Source organism: Microchirus variegatus, assembly GCF_963457635.1.
Source record: "Microchirus variegatus genome assembly, chromosome: 14".
Classification (NCBI taxonomy): Eukaryota; Metazoa; Chordata; class Actinopteri; order Pleuronectiformes; family Soleidae; genus Microchirus; species Microchirus variegatus.
The window spans coordinates 26651473-26679411 of NC_139815.1; the positions used below are offsets into that span (position 1 = coordinate 26651473).

At 39.8% G+C, this 27939-nt stretch overlaps 2 protein-coding genes across 3 annotated transcripts; one reads left to right on the top strand and one right to left on the bottom strand.

Moving 5' to 3' along the window:
* lysmd2 (LysM, putative peptidoglycan-binding, domain containing 2) lies at positions 1-12091 on the top strand. 2 transcript variants are annotated; one of them, XR_014593005.1, is made up of 4 exons: positions 1-424; positions 1543-1892; positions 9768-9913; positions 12042-12091. XR_014593005.1 is itself a non-coding variant. In XM_083900698.1 (3 exons), the coding sequence occupies exons 1-3, from the start codon at positions 164-166 to the stop codon at positions 5809-5811; spliced, it is 663 nt and encodes a 220-aa protein (XP_083756824.1). In that variant the 5' UTR covers positions 1-163; the 3' UTR covers positions 5812-6887. The 2 variants fall into 2 exon arrangements, 1 of the variants encoding a protein (XP_083756824.1); XM_083900698.1 differs by lacking the exons at positions 9768-9913; positions 12042-12091 and adding an exon at positions 5760-6887.
* On the bottom strand, positions 10367-27902 carry scg3 (secretogranin III; the record flags this gene model as incomplete). The annotated part of the gene is made up of 12 exons (XM_083900695.1): positions 10367-10496; positions 14494-14583; positions 15545-15655; positions 16973-17053; positions 21398-21514; positions 21843-22080; positions 22982-23140; positions 23459-23601; positions 26192-26419; positions 26625-26667; positions 26832-26884; positions 27800-27902. The coding sequence occupies 12 exons, from the start codon at positions 27900-27902 to the stop codon at positions 10378-10380; spliced, it is 1485 nt and encodes a 494-aa protein (XP_083756821.1). The 3' UTR covers positions 10367-10377.
* Between the last annotated feature and the right edge of the window lie 37 nt (positions 27903-27939).

A 27939-nucleotide genomic window follows, 5' to 3' on the forward strand; every position in this document is an offset into this window, starting at 1 on the left:
GCGGTGTTGGTCCCCGAAACATGAATGTCGTCCCCTTGGCCCACATGAGGAAGATGACCGGGGACCGGAACCTTCCCGCCGCTTAAACGCGACGCGTCCATCACCGCCGTGACTCGACAGGAACGTTAGAAGAACCACAGAGAAACTACACGTCTCTGAGAAGATGGCGGAGTTCTCGCCCGTCCTACCGATGCGGGATGGAGGGGCAGCAGGACGCTTTGGTCAGCAGCCCATCTTTCCTCGGTCCAGGTCCGGTTCCGGGTCCGAGTCAGAGAGCGAACTGTCCCAGAGCCTGGCCCGGACCAAGATCCGGTCTTACGGGAGCACCGCCAGCGTCACGGCCTCTTTGGGGGAGAAATACATCGAGCATCGTGTTTCAGGCAGCGATACTTTGCAAGGGATCGCTCTCAAGTACGGTGTCACGGTGAGGTTAACACACAACAACAACAACAACCACAACAACCACAACAGTTATTACACAAGTTATGGAGGAGCAACAGCGATGTAGCGACTCTCACGATGCGATAATACCGCGGTTTACGTCTACAAACGGTACACGGACACAACTAACATATGTTCAGTAGCTCCTGAGCAGCTGTTCAACTCAAACAAACTTTTCAGGTGTTTGTACACAGAGTAAAGGAACATAGACAAAATAATGACTTGTTATTTATCTTCTTATTGTGAAAATTGTGACTGTATCCAATAGGGGATAAATATCAATTTATCGAATATGATGATCAATACACCAGGGCAAATAACAATATTTTTAAATGATAAATTAAGGTTCTCCATAATGGCGTCCGTCCTTGTTCGATACATATACTTTATGCGCTTTGTTCCCCATGTTGTGAATAAATAGAGAAATTCTGCACGTTTTGTTTTCTTGTTACACAGATATTGTGATGTATCGCTACACAATCGCCTGACAATATATTGATTATCACAGAATTGTGTATCGTGATATTGTTGGTATCGTGACCCTTGTGTTGTGTTTGGCTTTTTGACCCCAAATGTCAGATAATGCACAATATCCATCAATCTTGTGATGTTATGGGGTTAGGGCAGTGGTCTGCAATCTTTAGGATGAAAAGAGCCATTTTTGTCGCCTCTCCACCCAAATAAAATGCATTTGGAGCCATAAAACAACCCACAAAATGAAGATAATAACACGAATGAAGCTTTTTATGCAGATATAATACATAAAAAAGCAATAGTTTTTTTCATTTATGACTTTAAGAACTACAAAATGTTCAGTTTATACCCAACCTCTTATAAAGTGGAGAAAAAATAAAGTGGGGCTAATGTTTCTGTCCCAGTCGTAGCTTTTTTAGCTTTAGCAACCTCATGTCAGTGACTCTTTTGTTTGTTTCAAGCATTTTCAGACAAGTCACTGTTGTTTTTTTGCATCATTTGTGTCCAGATTGTGTTTCTATTCACACCTATTTGTGTTTTTGATCCACTTTGCCCCGAATGTTGCAATAAATTCACTTTGTGTTTGTGATGATGAGCATTTGATAACAGAGGTTTCTTTTTTTCCAGATGGAGCAGATCAAGCGAGCCAACAAGCTCTTCAGCAATGAATGCATGTTCCTGAGGAACAGCCTCAACATCCCTGTGCTGTCGGAGAGGCGCTACATATTTAACGGTTTGTCTCTGGAATCTCCCGACGGGGAGGGGGAACCGGAATGCCAGGAGGCAGACGCACCTTGCATCGTGATGCAGGATATTGAGGGACCCTCACCACCACCTTCTCCGCCTCCTAAGGACTCCAAACCCACCCAGTCCCAGCCAGAGGAGCTGTCAGCCAAAGACTTCTTACACAGACTGGATTTGCAAATTAAACAGTCAAAGCAGGCTGCGCGTCGACTGAAAGAAGAAGAGGAAGTAAGGTGAGGTGACACAAAAATCCCCCTCCTCCAAGTCAACTGCTACTTCTCGTTTGAGTGTTAATGGAGTGCTATTTAAAACCAGGTTGTGGTCACACACACACACACTGTAGTCTCTGAGTGAATTAAAATGCATCTTCTAGACTAGTTCCCCCAAAAAGGTCAGTCAGACATGTGAGGCTGTCACTAAGTACGTTTCCATGCACAGGTTAATCGAGCTAAGGGTGTAGTTCAACTAAGACCGGCAATCGGATAACATAATAGCGGATTAATTAGATTTATTGACCGTGTACATCTCCGTAGGTGGCACTGTATCTATAGATCAGTTTCCCGTTTACCTTTTTGTCTCAGAAAAACAAACGGCGAACAGTGAGGTGGTTCTGTGTGTTTCGTACCTGCTGTACATGTCAATCGTGATACCAATTAGATATAGCATGGCTCTTTTGGTTGTTGTGCTGTATCCTCCAGTGGCACAACAAAACAACATCACATCACTGTTGTTCTCTTCTGAACAGCGAAGAGCTGACTTTGACCTCACCTTGAAGTTTGAAATCCAACTTCAAAAGCTTGACATCAGGCCACTGTTCAGATGTCCTGATGTCGTCTATTCTGGGTTTGAAAGTTAATATTTGCTCTCGTCTCAGAATAGCTGAGCAAAGTGAGTGTTGCCCATATATTTTCTTACATACAGCTGACATACACCCAAGTCCATAGAGAAAATCAGCGTTTTTAGCTCACCTGTACACTGGAGCTGCTGCTCTTCTGTTGCCTTGTTTGTTAAGTTTGTGTCATTTCAATACATAAGGAAGGATTTCAAACACTGAATACACAAAATAACTCATGCAACCTTATTGATGGAGGCAGCAGTGGACCAATAACACCTGTGTATGGTGTCGTAAAAAAAACCTGATTTTCTCTATGGACTTTGGTGCGTGGGAGCGAGTGTTTTACAAAACAACACAAACTTAAGTGTCTAGTGTGGAAAACTGGCAGCCATGTTTTTACAGAGCAGGTTGCTCCTTCGTGTTTTGTGGAGCAGAGGATCTGCACAGCACACTCAGCTGTATGTAAAGTGCTGACAATGTGTCGGTACCTCATCCAAAAACAACCTAAACTATTACTTTAAGATGCTTTAAGGAAATGAGGCCCAGGCTTTTTTTGTCAGCAGGATGGAACACTGATCCAGTGCAGGAAACCTTCAAATGTAAGATAGAGTCAAGATAGTAATTGGGGTTTTTCCAGATTGTCATGAGCTACTGTTATTCAACAGTCAGGTATTTAATCAGAAGATTTGGCTGCTGAATCAGGTCTGACTACACTTTAACACTTTAAACGTCTGCTTGTTAGTAACCTGACATATACCCATTCACAGAGAAATTCACAGAGAAATGAGTCACTCCTGCATTCTCAACATACACATACATAGTTTTTCTCTCTTCAGGCTCACGGAACATATTTGCCTACATATAAATACGTTTTTTTTAATTTGTTAATCAATCACATTCATTTTAATATCTAGTTTGTTGACTTTAGGGTAACTTAGGGCACCTGTCTGTTCTGTGATCGACATCAGCTGACAACTATATGTAGTTTCTGTTAAAACTGGGCAATAAAAACAATAATATTAACAGTGTAATTTTCCACAATAATGTAACATAATATTGATATAATGCAAATGCACTTTGTGGTCCTCACGTGTAATTATTTTGGGTGTTTTACCTCAGATTATCAAAATGTTTCAACCCACAATTCGTTGGTTTCTCTTCATCTTTCACTCAGGATTTATCGGTTTCTAAATTAATCGTCAACTCATTTTATATTTTATCGATCAATCGGCTTTCTCAACAGTTTCTCAGATGTCTTCAGCTTCTTAAAAGCAAATATGTTCTTCTTTCTTTGCTTCATTTAACAAAGAAATCATGAAGAGATTCCTCGACTATGAAAACAATGGTTAGTTGCAGCCCTTATCTGACATTTGTGGCAACAATATGAACATGAACTTATATATAATATCATTTATATCATGATGACTCAGTCGTAGTTTCTGTCATCGCTGGTGATCTTTCTCTTCTAAAGAGAAATGCTGCTAAATACTGTGACAATCGTTGAAATATATGAAAGACATTATAAATGTTGTCAGTGTGTCAGTGTGTCAGGGGAAGTGTTAACTTAATACGAGGCCAAATGTTTGATTCCTCCTCAAATGTTTACGCATCAGCTGAGGATAAAACCAGGCTTTAGGTTTAAGCCCAGTGTCTGATTAAAGCCACAACCACTGTCATGTAAGGCAGGTCTTTGTGTGTGTGTGTGTGTTTTGTGTGTTTCCTTTTGTGTGTGTGTGTGTGTGTGTGTAGACAAACAGCGGCTCACTTAATTGTTTGCACACACAGTCCCAGAGCAAACACAGACCACACGCCTGCTCGTCTTTCTCCCTACGATGAAACAAGCCACAAGATTTTAACAGTAGTGAAGATGAGATGAAGCAGCTAATGTAGACTTTTCTTTTAGAAGTCCCTATAAGTCCATGATGGATCTCCTTGTTATAATAATGATCAATATTTTGACTAAAATGAGTCCACAAACTGAATTATTTTCCATCTTTTCATTTACCTTTAATGTAATTATTTGCTAACTTTATTATTTTTTGAAATTTTTGGTAAAAATAGTGATAAATGAACTATTTTGATAACTGATTATTTGGTTTTAGAGTTTGAGAGTGAATATTCATTGCACCTGAGGCTGGGAGCGATTTGGACAAAAATCTTATCACGATAAAGCAAAGGTTTCAAATTGGTTGATATTGATGATTATCATGTTAAAATGTCAAATATTTAGTTTTGATATTTCCCAGCTCTACAGACATCTAACAACTCCTGTAACCTTACAATACATTTAGAAAGGGGAAGTCTCTGCTTTTGCTCGGCTGTTGTTACACAAACATGAGAATGTGCTGGTTTAATTTCCACTTCATATCTCTGTAAATCTGTAGACCGTTGCATGCAGATAAGCAGCAGAGATAGCGCTTGCTGACTGACTGACTGATTGATGGATGAACGAAACGGGCAAAACTGAGCCGAAACAAGTTTGCCTTCTGCTGCGTCCTCTTTAAAGAAATCAATACGTTTGGACCAATTAGCTGAATCATTTGTTGGACTGTTGGAAAGATCGATTCTGCAGCTCCTCTGAGAGATTGTCCAGTCAGAGGTGTGAAGTTTAACATAGTCAGAGAGAATTTACCACTCAATAGAAACTGTCTTTGAATCGCCCACTTTTACTTTCCTTTCTCCTAAAATGTCCTTCCAAAACTGACGTCTGGTGTCATTTCCCCCGTCTGCTGCCTCTTCTTTGCAAAACTTCCACATTTGTTAATTGGCAAGGATGTAGCACAAAAGTGAGGAGGAATTGATGTTTTGATGATTTTGGCAAATTTGGGGCATTTTCATTGCTCAGACTGAGGTCCACTGCAGTACCTCGAAGGACCACCAGGGGGCTGCAGCTCACTCTGTATTGATTTTGTTCTTTCCACGTTTTATTCCCTAAATTAAACTCTTCAGCCACACTCTCCTCTCTGCTCGGTAATAAAAAACTTTGCGAAGGAAACTTTCTAAATGAGCTCCAAGATGTTGTTGAACTGAGACGCTGCTGTGACCAGATGAGCTGTCGGCCGTGACGAAGACCAGCCCGGCTGTTTGAGCACCATCATCTATTATTCACACACTCACCTTAGACACCCTGGTGACCAGATTAACAGATGGAGAAAGAGGGGAACAGGAAGTCTAGGTGTGCAGTTAATATTAATAATGTTTCCGCTGTGGAAAATTCCCCCGTATCAAATTAAAAGTCGTAAATCTTTTTTTTTATCATTTGCAGGAGCAACGAAGACAACTACACGACCCCTACAACATCGTACCAGGAGACATGAGAGACTATTCTGTTGACCTGAGGCCGGACACACACACACACACACACACACACACACACACACACACACACACACACACACACACACACACACACACACACACACACACACACACACACTGGTGTCTTTCTATAGTTGTGAAGAAAACATAAACATCATATATTCCCTAGCTCATTTCCCTAAACTTAAAATTCTTAGCTCTATCTTGAAAAATGTAACGTTTATGTAGCACAGGTACAATTTTCTTTGTAGTTACGGGTCCAGCGTGTAAGAAACAGTGACATCTAATGGTGAGATTGTAGATAATAAACAAATAGAGGACGACTCTGCTCACAGGGTACTACGGTGGCCTTCACGTACCAGAAAAGGTGTTTTCAAAGAAGTTCTCGTAGATTATAGATGTTTAAAAGTTGTTTGACATGAGCAGAGATGTTCTTGCTTTGCAAAACGCACACTGTAACTGGGTTTGCCTGTTGGCAAAGGCTTTTGTCTTAAATACATATTACAGGGTAATTATAAAGCTATGAAAACCAGTATTTTATTTAAAAGCGATTATGAAATTAAAAAGCAAACAAACTTATGAGTAGCACATTCATTTTCTGCCAATAAAACCTCCCAAATCTGACATAATGGACCATAGATAGGATTATTATAAATCATGAGGCTCAGGAATGACTGGAAAGATGCACGCTCCCCCGTGTGGAACTTCAAATTGACATCATCTATCACAAGACAAACATTGTGTAAATTTAGCCTGATTCTTATCTAAAACCAAGTCTTAACACTCAGGAAAAACCTTTTAAAGTTGAGACTGTCCTCATGAAGACGGTTTGAGCTGCAATTGTCCTCACAGCCATAGGAAGACACACACACACACACACACGTTACTACGACCTCCTTGCTTTTCCTCTTTTACTCGTCTTTGCTTTCACGAGACCACAGTGAACAAAACATGTCATATCTGCCTTTTATTTTGTCGTTTACGCGTTATGTCGTCACGTTTGTGTACAGTCTTATGGGGAGAAGACATCAGAGCACACATGTCCATCCTCACACCTGCTGCAGAAGCTGCTGTGTAGATCCCACCTGCTGCATATACTGTCACATACGCATACAAACACACACATTCTTGTACTTGCTGCATACTGAGGACCAGCATTTCCACTTTATAAATCAACACAATTACAAATATCCACTTCATGAATGACATCTACAAAGGACTACTGGTTGCAGTACCATAAAATGTCTGCAGGTGGAGCCCCAGAGCAAAAAGGGCTGGAAAACTTTTTCGATTTTTTTTGTTTTTGTTGTAATTTTTCATCCAAAAGTTGACAAAAACATCATACTATGTCGACCAAAATTTAAAAAAATAAAAATTTGACCAAAATTTGACAAAAATGTCATACTATACTGTTGTCCAAAATTAAAAAAAAAAAAAATGTACCCAAATTTTTTGGTCCAAAATTGACAAAAACGTCATACTATACTATGTTGACCAAAATTTGAAAAAAAATGTTTACCCAAAATTTAAAAAACATTTTTTACCCAAAAAATTAAAAAACATTTTTTTACCCAATATTTAAACATTTTTTTTCCCCCAAAATTTGAAAAAAAAATTGACCCAAAATTTTTTATCCAAAATTTGACAAAAACATCATACTATACTGTCGTCCAAAATAATAACAAAAAAAATGTACCCAAAATTTTTGGTCCAAAATTGATAAAAAACGTCATACTAAACTGTCGACCAAAATAATAAAAAAAAAATTTACCCAAAATTTTAAAATGTTTTTCTTACCCAAAATTAAAAAAAAATTTTTTACCCAAAATTTGAAAAAAAAAATGTACCCAAAATTTTTGGTCCAAGATTTGACAAAAACATCATACTATGTCGACCAAAATTTTGAAAAATAAAAATTTGACCAAAATTTGACAAAAATGTCATACTATACTGTGTTGACCAACATTTGAAAAAAAATGTTTACCCAAAATTTAAAAAACATTTTTTACCCAAAATTTAAAAAACATTTTTTTACCCAATATTTAAAAACATTTTTTTCCCAAAATTTGAAAAAAAAATTGACCCAAATTTTTTTTTCCAAAATTTGACAAAAACATCATACTATACTGTCGTCCAAAATAATAACAAAAAAAAAAAATGTACCCAAAATTACCCAAAAAAATTTACCCAAAATTTTAAAATGTTTTTCTTACCCAAAATTAAAAAAACATTTTTTACCCAAAATTTGAAAAAAAAAAATTACCCAAAATTTTTGGTCCAAGATTTGACAAAAACATCATACTATACTATGTCGACCAAAATTTGAAAAAAAAAATGTGTCCAAAATTTGACATGAAAGTTGAGTATAGCATGTTGTAGCAACCTAAGGAAGTGATTTCAATGAAAACAAAGTGAGGACCGGCCAAAATGTCCTCACTCCGTAAAAATGACCTCACTTTGTTGGTTAAAAACCCTCACTGCTCCTCAGTATGCCGCGAGTACAAGAACACACACACACACACACACACATACACACAAGGATTAGCTTGTTAGACTTGCTAACTGCTTCTGAAGTCCTTAATCCTGTCCCTGAATAGTAACAGTGGGAAACATATTCAGGCCTTCTGCATCAGTGTTTACCCGGTATGAACCCGCTCACTTCCCGATCTCATCAGAAATCCAATCAGGGTTCCCACAGAGCCTTGAGACCCTTGAAAGTTTTTGAAAATTGCCCTAAATAGACTGAAGAAGTTCAGTTGATATTAATGTAAATGTCTCCCTTGTTTGTTACGACGCCACCTACTGTTTTTTGCGTCCTGCGTTGCTTGATGTACGTGGACTAGGCTTAAGCAGATCAAACGTGGATTTGTCATTACTAACGGTGTTGTGGACACTGTCCTCTGTCTCTCTCTCCGCCGCTGACGTGAGATTCCGCGCAGAACAATGAGCGAGTAAAGTTAAGCAAAGAGCAAATGATGACATGAAAACCCCAAAATCTCTGTCTCAACAGAGAAAATACAAAGATTGTCTTTGACCAAGATCCCGAGGACACAATCACTTGTCCAGATGCAGAGCGTGTGCTGCAAATCAATGAACGTGGAGACCATGGGTGCAAATTGAAGAGCCCTTTACATGTGGCCCTTCAATTTGAGGGAATTTGTCCTGGAAAGTCCTTGAATTTGGATGTCAAACAAGGTGTGGGAACCCTGTCTGATTAGTTACTCCCTGTTACCGCTAATGTGTTACGACAGTGGAAAGGCAACAAAATGTGTATTTTATTTCATGGCAACAAAGGTTTGTGCAGGAAGTGGTAAAAATGTCAAAGCCAGTGCCTTTTATTTTGAAAGCCATGGTGAAATGCGGTCGATTGGTCGATGTGTGCGAGGAGCCTCTGCATTGCTTTTGTTTTTAGCTGCACATTTCGGCTACACTACTAAACGATTACCTTCTAAAACACGGAATATAACATTATTTTATTTAAAATCTGCCGTAAATCGTTTCAACAGGAAGTGGTCAGATTATTAGGTTACAGATCGGGCAGTGACGGGCGGTGGATGGACTCGAGGCCTTTGTTCCTTTTGCCTCCATAGAAGCTTTTTTTTTTTCTTTAGGAACAGAGGGAACTGCTTCATATTTTTGACGTGTGAATGCATTATTTATCTGTGTGGAAAAGTGTCTGTAACAGCTGTTTTATTGTGCGTTCCAATTCTGTTTGGTTTTATTTGAAGAGAATAAATATGTATTTAAGCCAAAACATGAATAATCTCCCGTGTTTCTTTTCTCCTCCCTGTGACGACGCAGGTGTGTTTGTGTGTTTTTGTCGGTCGCTGCTTCATCATCACAGCCGAGCACATGAAGAGTAAAGAAAAGGCAATTCATTTAATTGCTTTTACATTTTTAGGAAAAAAATCACAAATATTTACATTTAAAAATACTTCATCTGGTGTCTCTACAGAGGATGAACTGTCAAGTGTTGAACGCCACTCGCAGACACATGCAGAGAGTTAGATGAGACAGACACCGCCCCCTAGTGGCCCCCCCAGCAATAACCGCAGAAGAGAACAGAGGAGCACAGTATGATACACAACAAATATATTTTTGGTAAGTAAAAAGCAAGAAACACGTTAAGATCTTACATTTAGACTTGGGTAAAGGAAACATAATTAGGCTAAGACAGGTTACACGTAATGAGTACAGTGTGACAAATGTGGGGTTTTTGTCGCAAATAATAATAAAAAAAAAAACCTACTGCATCATCATCTTACCCTCAGGACATTCATGTTTAAAGTAAATGCTTAAATGATTTCTCTCAGTATAAATGTCATCCTACTGCTTATTACTGTCATCTGGACGTGCAAATATAAGGAGTAATCTGCTAATCTGATGTTAATTCATGATTAAATCCTTTTTTCTTGGTAAGTATTGAGTAGTTTTTGAAGAATTATACACTGTCCGTTATGGGAAATAAGTGAACAGTCAGGTTTTTTGTCGTAGACTGCAGTGTCACACTCGGTGTCCAGTGTTTTTAGGCCAGAGGTCGGCTGAAGGGTGGACGGATGATAGTGTTACAGGCTGCCGTAGATCCTCTTGATGGTGTCGCCTTCGTCCTTGGCGATGATGCCCTTCTCGATGTAGGAGTCGACCTGCTGGTCCATGAAGTCCTTCAGTTTGGACAGATCGTAGTCTGGGAAAATCAGGCGCGGAGAATTAAAGGTTTATAAGAGCAGAGATTAGAGGAGAACACAGGAGATGTTTTTTTTTTCTAAAGCTGATGCTGATCTTTAGGAATCAGGACAGTCAAAAGCTGATTTATATTATTTCCCCCCCCCTGCTCTCTCTATCTATCTATCTATCTATCTATCTATCTATCTATCTATCTATCTATCTATCTATCTATCTATCTATCTATCTATCTATCTATCTATCTATCTATCTATCTATCTATCTATCTATCTATCTATCTATCTATCTATCTATCTATCTATCTATCTATCTATCTATCTATCTATCTATCTATCTATCTCCACGTTCACTAAAGTGTAAACAATCTCCAGAATAATCAAGATTTACTTAATCTTGAGATTAAGGAAGGAAGGAAAGAAGGAAGGAAGGAAGGAAGGAAGTAAGATCATGAGTCTTCAGCATAGATCAGACATCAAAAGCACCGTCTTCCTCAGACAGTCACCCAAACAAGCTGTAATCTGTCACGGTCGTTCATTATCAAAGGATTAGGGTCAGACTGAAGCTGAATGTTTGTCTGCAGGAACAGAGGCTTGAAATAATGACATCAAGAATATCAGAGCGGAAAAAAAAACCCCAAAGTATTTTGCGACATTGTGATAATATCGCATTGTGACTTAAATATCGTGATAATATCGCATCATGGTGTCTGTGGACGATTCCTACACCTAGTGGTTCTATTTAAAGGTGAACATGACCTAACAAACCATGGCACTTTTCCATCATACTCAGTTTGGTATCAGTCACATGGTTTTCCATTACTATTGTAACTCCTCAACGTCATAGCTGCATGAAATTGCTGTGATTGCTGTGAACTAGTGATGGCGAAGCAGTGGTTTTTTCCGTGTATGAATCATAAGAATCAGTTAATTAAAATAATGAGTCCAGCACTTCCTGCATGAATGGAGCTGACAGGATTGCACGGGACACAGTCACTGAAGTGAAATACGGCTGAATGAATCCACAGTGATGTCACTAAAATACACCAGATCCCTCTGTTAAATATTGAGATTTTAGACATTTCCTTGCTAAATGTTGGAGATTAACGCATGTTTTTTAAGGATTTTTAATTCTGATCTAGTAACTGATCTACAGTTTCCGCGTCGTTCGCTTTGATTCACGTGTCGGACGTCACGCTCATGACTCTTCCAGTGACGACACTCGCTGACCAATCAGAGGCCGGCAGACTGTTGACATCACACATTTTAGTATCGTCTTAGCTGGCCTGGAACCTCCCCAGAGCAGGTACCAGGTACTATCGCTAATGGAAAAGCAAAAAAAGAAAGGGTCGAGTCGAGGCGAGTAGTGCTGCTATAAGCGCATAATGGAAAAGTGCCATCTGTCTCTGTCTTTCATGCTAACAGATTATTTTTTGGCAGGAAAACAAAAGCTTCACTTCTCTCTTTTTCAAAAAAGACGAACGAGAAGATTCGCGCCACAAACTTCTTGCGTCTTCCATGACATTTTTTTATTTTATTTTTTTTAACAGAGACTGCGATTTACCGCACCGCTTCAAGGCACGGCTGCTTTGTCGACGACCAACATGGTGTGTGTGTGTGTGTGTGTGTGTGTGTGTGTGTGTGTGGGGATTAGCGCAACGTGATTAGAGACTGAACTGCTTCACTGAAACCTGCCCGTAAAACGAGCCCGAGAGCCAAAACCGGTATGAGGCCTCTGTGTCCATCTGGTCGCCGCCGGCTAATCTGTGCAGCGCGTAGGCGGACACACACACACACACACACACACACACACATCACACACACACACACACACTGGGATTGTCCTAATGGGTGCTTCTAGTAGAGTAAACACAATAAATGGCCCATTGCCTTCTCTGTTACTATGACACTGTTCTTTTGATAGAAAGAGCTGTTTGTTTTTTCTCGTGCTGCACTTTATCAGGAGTACGAGGAGAGCAGAGCGTTGTAATATCAGTGCTGTGCTGATGGCGGATCATTTCAGGTGCTCTGTGGGGGGGGGTAAATTGGGTGATTTTGGAAAACACATTGTGACCCCTGTGGTTGTCTGACACCATGATCTGTCTGTCTCATAACAGGCAGTCAAGGCTCCCGTTGTCCCAGACAACCACTCTACACACTAGAATGCTAATCAGCTGTCCTATATAATGCCTGGTGGGAGATGAGCATCAAACAAAAGTTCCCCGCTGCTCCGGCCTCTCCACTCTGCAGCACCACAAACCCACTCTTAGTTACATATTCTTTCTCATTCCCCCGGTTTGAGATGCAAACACAAATCTGGGTCAAACGCTGTTTTGTCTATTAATAATTCTTTTTTTCCGACTCACTCGAGGCTGATTCATCTATTGATTTACACAGAATAAATCAGGCCAGTGAGCGTGAAGAGGAAAAATAACACTGAGCTGGAGTTTTTTTTCCCTCTGAGTTCGTCCTTCTGTGATGACCATGAGTGCACAGAATGTTTAATTTCCCCATTTAGCTTTTAATAAGCATCACCAAGCACTGATTTGACACAGTCTCTTGTTAGATGAAGGCACTGTTGTGTGTCAAAACTACCACAAGCTTCACTGCTTCTCTCGTGTGTTCATGTTAATGAATGCTTACATTTACTGTAGAGATATGACATGCTAACACTACAAATTAACAGATTGTTAATAGCAATAAATTGGTGGGTAAAACCCGGGTGAAGCCGCCACAGATGCAATTCCAAAACTATAAAGCTCTCATTTTGTGATTATAATTTTGCATGATTGCACTTGCTCGTTTAGATCAGTGGTTCACAGACTTTTCTCCTTGTGTCCAAGACAAACCAAGGCAAAAGATAAACAGCAGTTGTAGGTTGTTGTTCCTTTTCTGGCAGCGTTTATGGATAAAAACCAGTGAGTCAGACATGAGATTTTGTTGCACAGATGCTGACAACAGGAGTGTGATCAGGTATAGACTTGCTTATGCAGTAATGGCCACAGAAGTTCAGAGGTCACAGAGGTCTAGGTAATAAATGGCTTCATACATTTAAAGGTGGCCCAAAAAAGGGGTTTTATTTTCCAAAAGAGGGCGTGATTGGGATTTGAATAACCCTGACAACCTCAGAGCAGACAAAGCTGTGCGAGGCGAAGACCACCATGTGATCTCTGGTGACCCACTGACGGGGGCTTGGACCCCAGGTTGGGAACCATGGATGCAGATGATCCAGTTGATGAAATAAATGACTGATCATTGAAGCTAACGCTATTGTTTTGAGCCCAAAAACAAACAATAGAGCAGACAAAGACTCATTAGTGTGTTAACGCAGGTCTTTGCTTCCCAACAAAGCCAATCGGAGCCAAATCACTGGCCGGAAAGAGGTTTAAAGTGGGTTTAAACTTTGTTTAATATTTAGTAATAATATTTAGGGATTGAATTTCTATTTCTTTGTTTTGTTTTATGGAGATGGATCTGGCAAAGACGCCGTCTCTGCAATGGTGTCTCCCCGCAGTTTTCCACTTTAACCTGGCTTTGTGTTTAGCATAACGATGTCCAGGTGCACACACACACACACACACACACACACACACACACACACACACACACACACACACACACACACACACACACACACACACACACACACACACACACACACACACACACACACACACACACACACCGTAAATGTCAAGGACCAGGTACTGTAGGTGCGTAGTAGGAAACAAACAAACAGGACATTATTCCTCCGAACAAAGCCGCTGTATCATAATGAATCAGCGCAGACTCCTCCAAGAATCATTCATATTCATGAGATGTGGAGTGAAGAGTTTATCCTGGTGTCCCGTCTTCATTTTCATTGCAAATTGAGGGCAAATAAACAACAAAAAAGAAGCTTAAAACTGTATTTTTCCGTGCTTCGTGTGACAGATGCAGCTCTAAAACTGATTTCTTTCTCTTTGTTGTTGTTGTTGTTTTAGTAAACAGTGAATGTCTCACCGTCTTTGCCTTCTTCTTTGTTGTGTTTCTTTAGCCACTCGATGTTCTTCCTGATGGCCTCCAGATACACCTCTGACTTGCCTGACTGATCTGAATTCAGGAAAGAAATAATGAAAAGGAAAAGACACATATTACAAGGTAATAACAATAACAATTGGATTTCACCTTTCGTTTGCATTAGTGCCCAAAAGAGCCACGTCTTACTGACGCTGTTATTTACGAGACGACTTTTTCTCTTGAGTATCTGCTGATACAGATACAGTTTTTACATCACAGTTGCGCCGTTAAATATAACAATTCTGCTGCTCTATCAATAACAATACATCAAAAACTAAAGGTCCCACATTTTAATAGTGAAGCATTTTTGTAGAATCTTGGGTTTTGGGATCGAATCAGATTTTTCTTTCTTCTGGTGTCTGATCCAGATCATTTTGACCATTTTTGGACCAATATCAACACTGAATATTGGCTCATCCCCTTTTTTATTTACACCACATTGTGACTTTAGTTGCAGTGAGAGAATTCTGGCATCCAGGATTATGATTCCAGTCATCCCAATATGATACCATGTGTGTACAGTATGAAGTTTAAAGATTTAACTAGCAGTTAACCGCATATTACATTTGGATTATAATGCATTCTAAAAGTATTCTGTAACTTCAGTTGAGTTGACATTACTCAGAGTTAAATACTTTTCCTGCTGTGCTGCTAATCTTGCTCCGCGTTTCGTTCTGACTCTAATTTTTCTATGTGTGTTTGTGTGTGCATCAGATTACTGAACCACACTGTGTACGGGGACAAAGATTAATGGTCGGCCTCGTGAATGTGAAATGAAATCAAATGTATTTTATTGTCGGTAACAAACGCACAGTTAACTATGATTGGCCTGGACTACACGCTGTTATTTATCACCTGTCGGCACGCTCGTCTGATTTACTTAAAGGAAAAACGATGCATTTTTACGAACCACACACACACTGTACACTACAGTCGAGCTACTGTATGTGTGTGTGCTGTGGTTGTCAGGGAGTGTGTGGTGAAGGAGACCGACCGCTCTCAGATGAAGGCTGCTCCTCCTTGGTTGAGTCTTTCAGGTTCTCGTATTCCTTCTGCATCTTGGCGGCCTCGGCCTTGGTGTTGTCGTCCTCCTCCAGAGTTTTCCCTACGGGAAGAAGAAAGCACGCGGTTCATTGAAATTTATAGAGGCAGTTTAACAGTTTAGATGATTTCATATCCGGTCTATTCTTTTTTACTGTCCGCTGTTGTGCAGTTACTGCAGCACTTTTGCCCGAGACAAATTTCCTGCGGGGTCAACAAAGAATCTTTGATTTGATATCGTTCGACACATGAATCATTGAAATGTCACGTTGACAGTTTACAAGAGATGTGTTTGTGTCTGCTGTCGACTTTTATAGGTGGATTTAGTTCTGCTCTAATGGAACAAGGCTTTGCTGTGGTTGTGGTTGTACACTTGTTTTTAATGGACTGGTCTGAATGTGATTTTTTTATAAGATAAGATAAGATAAGATAATCCTTGATTCGTCCCACATGTGTAAATCTGCAGTGTTACAGCAGCGTACAATCACAACAATGTCGAAAAGTAGAAATAAGATAAGGAAGAAAATGCTATTGAATACTTTTAAATATGTGCAACAACAACAATAACTCAGGGAAATATTAATTATACCAAATTATATGAACATCTGACATCCAATGTTTTTGTTATAGATTTGTCGCACATCTTTGTCGGTCAGTTAGCGAAACTTGCTACATGGTTATTTTCCATCTAATACTATAAAATAGTAAAGAAAATTAATTTGAATTTGAATTTGCTGTCAGTGAAATACTTAACAAACACATTCACGAGTAAAGACTTTTGCCATTTTTTTTTTAAATTTAGTTAATCAGCCAAGTATTTGTCACTGCAACTAATGATTATTTTCTTAAGCAATTAATCACTTATTATTTCCTGGATTAATCGAGAACTTGTTTGGTTCCTAAAATGTCATAAAATGTTCTTAAAAAACATCTTGTTTTAATGATTTATGTTGAATGGAGCAAAATATTCACATTTAAGAAGCTGAATTTTAATTATTAAAAAACCCTGAAAAATCAGTTAGACAAAGTTTAGTCTTTTTGATTCCCTCTATTATTTTACACATGATCTTTATTTAAAATATTTTTAAGTTGATCTGAGAAACAAAATCCTAATATTTTGTTATCCTAATATCATTTGCTCATATAAAGGTGCACAAGCAGAATAAAAGAATTACAGCCAAAAACAATGATGTTAAAAATCACCTCATATTTCCACAGATCAGCACTGAAATGACATAAACTCCATGTTTTACCACACGTGTCACAAACATATAATGGTTTAACCCGACACAGGGTCAAGACCACTAATCACACTTGACCTCGCTGAATAAAACAATCTGATTTCATGAACACAGGATAATTATTCATGAGGCTTATTTACTGTTGATTGCGCTGAAGTCCGGCCCCAGAGTCTTTCCCAGCTTGTTCTTGGTCTGCATGGCGATCACAGCGTCCAGGTTCTCTGTCGTGGGAGAGACGAGGAGAGGGAGGTGAAACAGCTCGGACATTTACTTTAAATTTAATTCCCCCCGCATTGTCGTTTGACATCATGAATTGAAAACCTCTCATGCATTTAAGAGTCTCTCGCTGTTCACAGAGTGACTCAGAGCCACAGATTATCATGAGAAAAGGCGACTTCAGCTAATTCATTAAAAGCACTTTTGAGAGGCTGACGTCGGCCTTTGCTTTTTTCCACGTTAGTTTATCATAATTTATGCGTCGCATCCCGAACATAGGGGAAAAAAACCCCATGACATTCACTGTTCAATTAGCGACACAGCTTGATATTTTCCCCTTCAAGCTTTGACTCGTATCTGATGGTTTTTTTACTTTAAAACATCTAAAAGTCAAAGACTCGTCTTATGCAGTGACACAGATGTTGAGCTTCAAACGGAGCTGAATGTCAACTAAACATTATGAGCAACAACAAGACGTGGTTCAACAGAGATTTTAAAATCTACTTACACTGTTGACTTTTGATATATGAGAACACAGCCAGTGATTTTCTGGTCATTTCTTCAACGAAGGCCTTTTAAAACGACTAGTATTTTGTGATTTTATTTAAAAATATCTCTTTCAAAGTGAGCCTCCTCTTAAAGTAAGATTCTTTTTTAAATTATATGAATAATCTGCTTACAAATGTACAAATATGTGCTAAAAAGGGTGTATTTGTGTTGCATAGTGTTGTTAAGAGGAGCCGTAGTCCCTTAGAAAAACCTCTTCTCTTCAACGAGGTGATTAAAAGTGACGAGAATTTCACATTTGTGGCATTTTTGCTGCTGCGGTTAATCCCGAGGGAAAATGCCAACGAGAAGCTACGTGGATGTGATGAGTGAGTGAACGTGGCAGGTGTGACAGACAAGGAAGCAGAGGTTAGGAATAAATTAAGGTGAAAATTGGAAGAAGCAGAAGTGGGTGAAGCAGCCAAAAAGAGAACGTATGACTGCAGAGAATATGACAGAAAGTCAAGGAAAAGCTTTCTGTTTGTGGAAACAGTAAGAACTACAGCACAGGACACAGTGGGAGAAACACAAATGCTTGACACAGCACTTTGTGTTTGTGTGAAACTGTGGAATGGGTTTAAGCAAAGCACAGATATACATCAATTCAAACAACAATAGTACATGGATACGGACGAGTCTGTTCTGTGGTAAACTGTCAGACTAAAGATTAAAGATTCTCCTCATCACCGACAAAGCCCTCGATAACCTCCTCTTACCTCGCTGACCACCCACACACTCGGATCTGAACACATTCAACCTCGTGACCTTTATCACCAGAACCAAGTACAGAACCTTGGAGGCACAGAGCCGCCTCCGCTGCTGCCTCCTGGACCCTCTACACATCCAGAACTCTGACTCACTCCAGACTTTCAAAAACACAACTCAAGACCCACCTGTTTACAACATTTAACATTCATTTAATGTATTTATTTATTACTTTATCACCTTTCTTTTGTTTAGCGTCTAAAAAGTGCTGTAAAAATATGATAGATTACACTGGTTAACATCAAATTATTGTTTAGGATAATTTTGATGTGCTCAATCAGGTCAACTCACTATTTTCACATGATATGATGCAAAGTTCATTTATATTTCTTGCAATAAACAAATTCTGAAGATAACTGAAGATGACTAATTGCTTTTTTAAAATTACTATTATTCATTTTTATTCAAACTTTTTTGGATGAGAAAATTTTTTTTGCGGGGGATTTTTCTAAATCAAATTAGCATAAAAACCTGACCTGATGGATGTCATTTTTGGATTCAGCAGTGCAAAATGGTCCTAATTCAGTTGAAGACATCGACAACTTACATTTCTTTTGTAACCCAGTGTTATTATTACTATTAGAAGTTACTTCTTGTCATGTGGAGATTTGTGGCCTTACTGAAAATGTGCGACCGACGCAAATTGCACAAAAATGATCCCACAGAGATGTTTTTCACTCTGGAACCTGTTTCTTTAATTGTTTTTGATCAGTAGTTTCTAATTTATTTTTGTGTATATATATATAATTGACTTACTTGAACCTACTCCTTTTTGGACATTGTTGTCTTTCTTTTGTTTAACTGTCTCATTCTCCCTCCCCTCGTGCTTCCTCCATATATTAAAGCTGCCTCCACCCACCTGTTATACAGTGGAAACCCATTATTTCTTCCCCACCCCCGGCCTACTCACACACACACACACACACACACACGCACTCACCATCTTTCTCCCCCCCTCTTCCTCCACATTACCTCCTCTCTATCTCGCTCTCAATCTCCCGTCCTGCGTCGGCCTCGGGCAGATTAGCGTTGATTGACACTTTCATCTGGATGACTCACTGGAGCATCGCGGGCTCGTAGGGGAGGTGAGCGTTCACATGTTGCTAGGTGACGGGTGTTCTGTCTGTCCTGTTATGTCCTCACACAAGCTATACAGCCATAAGACCAGCCAGGGGTTGCCTAGGTAACGCCCATCTCCTGTAACCGCATATGTTTTTTCCTTCCTCGTGTGAAACGTTGTGATGGTAAATCATGGTCAGTGATGATGGAAAAAACAACAACAGCCACCTGCTGCTGCGGCGTGTGTAGAGGAGGTCACAGCTTACAAAGGTCAGCCTTCGTCATACTACGTGATTGTGGCTATTTATGATGTGACGTATACGTCGCAAACATGTTCCAGTGAGCTTGAAATTACAATTCTTACGACACGTAGCAACTCCCCCGTGACGTCATATGAATATACAATTCCCACTCTGAAGCCTCAACGCTCACGATTTAGCAACGTTTTGTTGACGTTGATTCGCTTCACAGGTGTCTGATTGGACGATATCAGCTGTCAATCAAAGTGCTCAGGGTGGGAATCACCAGAGACGCCACAAAACGATATTTTCGCGATGTTTTTGCGGAATCGTATATGTCGCAATCTACTCACGCAAAAGCCTGAGTGAGAGTGAGCACTTGGCACAATCTAGTGGATTATTTTATGATTATATTTTCTTTTCGCTAATCCACAAAAAGTTTAATGTTTATTTCTGTTAAAAAGATCGATACTCGGTGTCTCAAAACCAAACACAAAATATCGCAATATTTCACTGTATCGATTGTTCCCCCCTCCGATCCCTAATATGTGCCTTCATGAAAGTGGTGTCGCCCCCTGGTGGTAATTCAATATATTTTATATATCATGTGCAAATCTTTGTTTTATTGTTGTTGATATAATTCTTGGTCGTTTTGAGTAGAAATTATGTTTTTGCTGTGTCCATGTGAAAATACTATCAGACATGACGTTTATCCACATTGATGCTGCTGAATGATTGGGTTTTATGAGCAGTAGAATCAGTAATATTATTAGGTGGCTACTTCTTTGTGTTTTTAGTCACACTCCAGATCTGTACACGGTGACACTTAGAAACACAGAAAGAGTTTATGTGGGGTTGAAAGACTTAATCAGCATTCTGTGAACTCATTTTAAGTTTGCGTATATATATAAAGGTTTAATGCTCCTCAAATGTGACGATTGGCTGCATGTCTCTGTTTTATGTTCTATTTTTTTTATTGTTAGATTGAAAAGTCACATACTATATACATTATATAAAGACTTATCTACTGTATTTGTTCAGACTGGGACTACAAATCCCATTTAAACAGAGAGAGATGTTAAAGACAGCTGTTCCTTTCAGATATCCGACCTCGTCACTGATTACTGATGTGATGGTCGGTCATAAAAAGCCGCCTGGTTTTGTCCCCTGACACTAATCTGTCTTTGCAGAGCTTCACGCTCCACTGCACTGGCTCCAGGAAACTAGCTTGGCTGAACGCACACAACCGCAGTCATATATCTATATGTACTGTACGTATGTAGAGATATAGGAAAATGTGCGTATGCTAATATGATTAAATGAAAGTGAAATTCTAGATCTTTCATCCATGTTTAAAACAAAAACTTCATGGGTTTTTATGGAAAAAAAAATGTCACCAAACATAAATCTCTTAATGTATACTAAGTGATACCGGGTGTGACAGAAAAAAACAGCCTTTTAGAATACACATAACACTCAAATTGCCTAACACACCCAGATAATGTGTTTGAGAGTCTAATTACTATTGCATGTACACGTTCAACTGAAGCCAAACTGCTCCACAGTTACCACCCACACGTTGAAATAAGAGAAGAAGAAGCTTGTACACAGAAGAACAAGACAACCGCGACAAACACATGGCAACATCCAGGCAATAAATGGATTCCCCACTTGTGCTCGTACACTGGGACGAGGACAAGAGTCCAAACTCGACTAAACGGAAACAGAAATCAGTCTTACCCAGATAGGACACGCCCTCCTCGGGCGTGATGGTGCCGTACTTCACCATCATCTTCACAAAGTCGATCAGCGTCTTCATGATGGTGATCAACGTCTCCCTCTCCTGAGCGTCTTGAGCTGCAAACCCCCCCCCCAGCAAACCAGTGAGCACCTTTTTAACAACCTAGCATCGCTGTTTTGTTAATGCTAATTGGTTACCGTGGCGCTAATGTTACCACATAGTGTTAGACTGTGGGGGTCATGATGCCAACGTTATAAATAATTAGTTATGTTTGAGTGTTCATGGGTTTGCTCAGCACTTCCTCCCAGGGAACTGAACGCGTCCAGGGAAAGACGAGCCTTTGCCTCATCCTTGAATCATATTGCCATGACAACAGCATCGATCGATGGTTAAGATCTTCTATCTTTGGATGTGAAGAAATGACGTATGTGTTGGTGTGTTCACCTGAGTCGAGGCTCTTGAGGAGTCGGTAGAAGTTGGGGAAGTACTGCAGGTCCTGGAGGCCGTCGTCGTCGCTGACCTCGTTGCCCTCTTTGGTGTCTTTGTCCCATGTTTTGTCGGCAGCGTTGGCGTCGTCCTCCTCCGCGTCTCGTTCCACCTCATCCTCGCCCTCGTCGTCATCGTCTTCCTCGTCGTCGCCCTCGTCTTCGTTGTAGCGGCGGTTGGGCGCCTCCCACTGGTCCTGGAAATTGCAAATGTCATCCATATTTATTTTACAGTGTGTAACTTTGATCAATCAAATGATAACAAAAGTCTAGTTTGATGATTTGACATCGGGGAACGGCATGCGATCAAGTGACTGATCCTCTAGGTCAGGGGGTCTCAAACTCAAATGACCTAGGGGCCAATGGGCATCTAGTCTGGTCAGAAGTGGGTCAAGTAAAACAAAACAAAAAAAACATCCAACCTTCTGGAAAAACAGCTGTTCAGTAAGGGTAGGGAGATATTAGCTTAACAATATAACCAAAATAATGAGATTATTGATGATATTTCACAGACTTTCAACATAAGAGTGTTTGTTTTGTGATGGAGAGACGTCAAGTCTCAAATATGCAAAATGAATGAAATATATATATATATAAAAAAGACAGAAATGACAAATGTAAACACCACAAACAGAGCTTGAGACCTCTGCTCTGGGTTGTTTTCCAGAAATCACTTTGTTTTCCAGCTCCCGGCTGCAAAACAAAGTCCCAATTTGTAGCCTCTGCGATTTTGAAATTGCATCGACCCCATGTCACTTTGGGAAATTGAAGGTTCACAGATGTCCCCTGCAATCAGGCACCTACTGGACGACAGACGCCGTCAATAACACTGGGGTCCACTCTTATGTGCAGAGCTTTATCATCTCTTTTCCTCCAGAGGAAAAAAACATCTTCTTCGACTAGAGACCTGAAGCGACTAGCAACAGGTTTCAGAAATGAATTCTGCTGCAAACTAAAGCTGGGATTACCTAAGCATACGTTATGTAGAGGCACAGGCAGTGTTTTGGTCATTAGAGAGAATTCCTCAGGGGTCAGGGGGAGCGACAGAACTCAAGCACTAGAGCTTTAAATACACCATCAATCTCTTGAGGGTGTTACCAAGTTTAGGTCTGATTCCTGGTCGTCCTGCTCTCCCTTGGCCTCTCGGTCGTCGCTCTCCGTTTCCTCAATCTCGTTCTTCCTGGCGTTTTTGGTGATGAGATCCTGCAGAGCCTCGGCCACCTGGTACTCCAGCGTGTCTGCCTGACTATCTGTGATCTACAGGAGAAGACGAGGCAGGGCGACAGACTGAGAAAAACAAGATGTGCTGAAACAAAACAACATGTACTGAATATCTAATATTGTGCCTGCAGCATCTGTGACACCAGCAAACTACTTATTGACTGTCAGAGAATAGTCATTTACAACCAAGCATGGGAGAAAAAAAACAAAAAACACACAGCACACACGTCGCAGCTGCTCCTGGTGAGAAACCACGGAGTGTCGAGCGAGAGATAAAGCTCCTGTTGAGAGAATGTCACACTCCACGCGGCGTGACACTCAGCAGTGTGTGAAAATAACAATCTCAGAACCTACCAGGCCCAGTTTGAGCAGTTTGGAGACGATCCTGTCAAACACGCCTCTGTCGTCCTCCTCGTAGATTTTGTTTGCAATTTTCTGCACAATGTCCTCTGCTGTCAGCGGAGTCCCGTCCACCTGATGGAGACTCTCTGTGTCGTCTGAGAGGAGACAACGCTCGAGTTATTCCTACAAACTGTGCCGATAATGCTCACTAATGGTAAACAAAAGATTTCCCACCAGCCTTTTATTTTAAACTTTCACAAAACAGTTTACCGACTGAAAATGTAAAATATCTTACTGTACGTTCACAGTTAATTACTGGCTAATTAGCAGCAAACTATTGTATATTTACAATACACTACTGTGTCATACACTCTTAGAAATAAGGGTTCCAAAAGGGTTCTTATACAAGGGCTGAGGTTCTACCTGGAACCATTTGCTTCTGAAAGGGTTTTTCAAGTGTTCTTGGTAACACTAATGGTTCCAGTAAGAACCATTTTGATCCAGAGAACCCTTTAAAACCCCTTTCCTGAATAAAGGGTTTTAAAAGGGTTCTTGGTGGAACCCTCCAAAATAAAGGTTCTACCTGGAGCCAAAAATGAGCCGAAGAACCTTATATGGTTCTACTTAGCACTTTTATTTCTAAGAGTGTAAATACTGTACATTAACAGTAACTTATTGTATAATTTTATTGTAAATTACAGAAGCATCAGAGTAGTTGTACCACATATTACTGATTTAACTGTCATTTTCTGCATACATTACTGTGCTTTCACAGTACTTTCCTGTGTTATACAGTGTTTTATTTGACTGTGACAGCAGTCGTGTCTGTATTACTATGATTCAAAAGTGATTTCCTGAACAAATACAATAGTTTACAGTAGATCAGCCTGATTTTACTTACACACATACAGGAGTAAACTGAAAGATTGCAGTAAAAGTGCCTCTTACTTCGATGATTTTTAGATTATGTAACTGTGACTTTATAGTTATATTAAGGTCATTCAGAAGTCATGTTCTACATTAATACATTAGTTAACCTCATATCTCTGTGATTTAGCAGTAATTTACTATACAAATACAGTATATAACTCATAACTGCCTCATACCCCTGTGTTTTAAAGTGATTTTCTGTTAAATAATAGATAAATAAATTATAGTATAGTATAGTGCTGTGATTTAGCAGAACATTCCTCCTTCAAAACAGTGTAGGTGTTTGTACAAAATCTTGTTATGTAAAAAGAAACCGAGTCCCACATAACATCTGCTTGGCTCGATCGATTTGACATAAGGCTCTTTCAAAGTTACATAAATTCTTCATGCATCCATCTTTACTTTTTAATTCTCCATGTCTTCATTCCCACAGATTAAAACCAGAACTTTAAAAAAAAAAAAAAAGTTTTACATCCAAAATAAAAATGACTCATTGCCAGAATACGTTTGTCTTTCATAGAGGAATCATCAGTCATCATCTACCATCTAACGGCATGTTCTTGTCTCGCTGTAGGATATTAGATATAAAAGCAGGACTAGCTAATTTTAGATGCAGCGTAACCTGACAAGTGGTTTGTCATTGCCGGGCCGAGCTCGTGAATCAATGTTAGAACAGCACTCAGCTCTTTGTGTGTGTGCGTCACCTCGCCGCAGAGACTCTGCTTTGGATTTAAGATCAGATACTGGATCATGCTCATGCGGTCAACTGTGTGCGGATCCACTGTAGATAAGGACCAAATATACTGTTTTTTCCCTGTAGGTAAACATTTGAAAACTAGAATAGACTGAGTGCATTTTTATCACAGTATTTTTCTGTCAATTTTCTGATTATTTCTAGATGAGACGGTGACGTCAGTGTCTAAAGCCAAATGACATGCACTTACACGTCCTCTGTGAGGAGGCAGCATTAGTCTTAGTCGGACTAAAACACTAATTCAGTTTTCTAAATCTCATGTAAACACATTAGTCCGGCTAAAATCCAGCTAGCCTTAGTCGGACTAAGACAATAATTAAGTTTTTCTAAATCTCATGTAAACACGTTAGTTGGACTAAACTCGAGCTAGTCTTAGTCGGACTAAGACAGTAATTCAGTTTTCTAAATGTCATGTAAACAAAGTTAGTTGGACTAAACTCAAACTAGTCTTACTCAAGACTATAATTCAGTTCTCTTAATCTCATGTAAACACATAAGTCTGACTAAAAATCAGTTAGCCTTAGTCAGACTAAGACAATAATACAGTTCTCTTAATGTCACGTTAACACGTTAGGCTGGCTAAAATCAAGCTAGCCTTAGTCAGACTAAGACAATAATACAGTTCTCTTAATCTCATGTAAACACATTAGTCTGACTAAAAATCAGTTACCCTTAGTCAGACTAAGACAATAATACAGTTCTCTTAATGTCATGTTAACACGTTAGGCTGGCTAAAATCAAGCTAGCCTTAGTCAGACTAAGACAATAATACAGTTCTCTTAATGTCATGTAAATATGTTATTCTGACTAAAATCAAGCTAGTCGGATCCACAGCCACCGCCTCTTTCTTCAGACAACACAGCAACCACAAGAGCTCGATCTAATTTGTATTACTATAGCGCCACCAACGGAGGCGGAGTCAGACATACAGGGCCAATACATTGATTTTCTCCTCTGCTTGTATACTCAGACTCGGCAAGTTGTCTGATTGCCTGTCTTAGTCAGACTATGGCTATAGCTCGATCACACACAGAGTGTTTGTCAGTGACTGGTGTTCATACCCTGGTACTTGTCGTTGTCCATTCCGTTCTTGGTGGAGTCGTAGTCCTCGGCCAGACGTCGGGTCTTGGTGGAATCTGATTCATCAGGAACATATTGATCCTCCTTCTCCACCGGTGCCACAGTCGCGTCCTTTGACTTCTGGCCATCGGCCAACGACTTGAGCAGAGTCAAGTCATCACGCTCCTGCTCTGACTCTGTGTCCTTGTCCTCAGATGGACGTCTGCTCTCTGAGAGACACAAAGTGATGAAACCAGGGAAATATGATAAGCAATGATGACACTGACTCCTCTGACATCAGTGTGGCTCTAATACACTTGTGACTTTTCAGTGCAGAGGAGGCCTGCTTTACTGGAAGGAGTGTTGGTAACATGAATCCAGTGAGCAAGCGGAAATAAAGTCATTCATTGATTGGGAATAAGGGTTTCCTCTTACCAGCTGACTGGACTGCGGCCTTCACGCTGTCCGCCTCAGCAATCTGGGAGGGGTGGGGGGGGGGGGGGGGGGAATAATAATGGACATTGAACAAATCATTTCCATCCAGGATGTCCACTCAGATTAATAATGTTTGCTATTTGTGTGACCATAAAGTCTGTTTGTTTGGCCGGATATTGCATGAGCAAAACTGTGCTGTGGTCTCACCTGCTCCTCTAGTGGTTTCTCCTCTGTCAACTCTCTAATGTAAACAGTTTTATCTGCAAAGAAAAAGAAAATGCCAGCAATTAATAATCTACCATTATATCACTCACTTAATTAATGTGTGCTTTTTAAACTGTAAAAGTGTCTTGAAAAGTTAATGTTGTGCTATTTTTTTGTTAGGAAAAACCCCATCTCTATATGTGACGGCCTCTGTGCTCTGCCGGCTCACCACAGCAAAGGCAGAGCTTAATCGGATTATCAAAGAAAAGATTAAACTGCGGTGAAAATAGAGCAGGCGTCCTGACAACAGGCGACCGGGCGTCGTTAAAAACAAATCAGTCCCGGCTGAACACAACATGGCACTGGTTTCTAAGTCCTCTAACTTAATTTAGATCAGACATCACAACACCTGCAACAAAAGACAAAGACATTTGTGCAAAGTGCTTTTAGCTCTTTGTGTGTGCAGTTTAAAAAAAAACCAAAAAAACTCTGATGTCTCAAGAATGATATCTGCACATTCTTATGGGGTATATAGTACACAAGTTTTGTAGTTTTTAGACAAAGGCATAATTTGCCAAACTTCTAACACACAGCAAAGACATGTTAGATAATAACATAAATATACATACATTCTAAAACTAGTAAAAAGAATGAGAATCAAAGTCATAATAAACAGCAGAATCACTGGAGCAACACTGGGAAGATTGAAAACTCAAAAGTAATACAAATAAATAACGAATTATATAATATCTGCTTGGTTATGATCAGATTATTAATTGTGCAGTTGCTCGTTTTCTCACTCAAAGTGTCCTCATTGTGTTTTTGTCCTTTGTAAATTGGCCTCTGTGGACACTCTTTGTCTCCATTTATCCCTTAAATGTCTACACTAATTATTTCAAAGATGCGATGCTGGCCTCATTTATCATGATCTACTTGTGATTTAATGGATGTCCAACAACAACACAACTCACCGGGTGATGAAACTGTAGGTGTGGGGAAAGCAGAAACCTGGTTCAGCACAGTCACAAGTAAAAGCTGGAAAAGGACAAAAAGGCCGACGTGTTTTGACGCCATCCTGAAATAAGGTTGTCCAAAGTGTGGAGACGTCTGA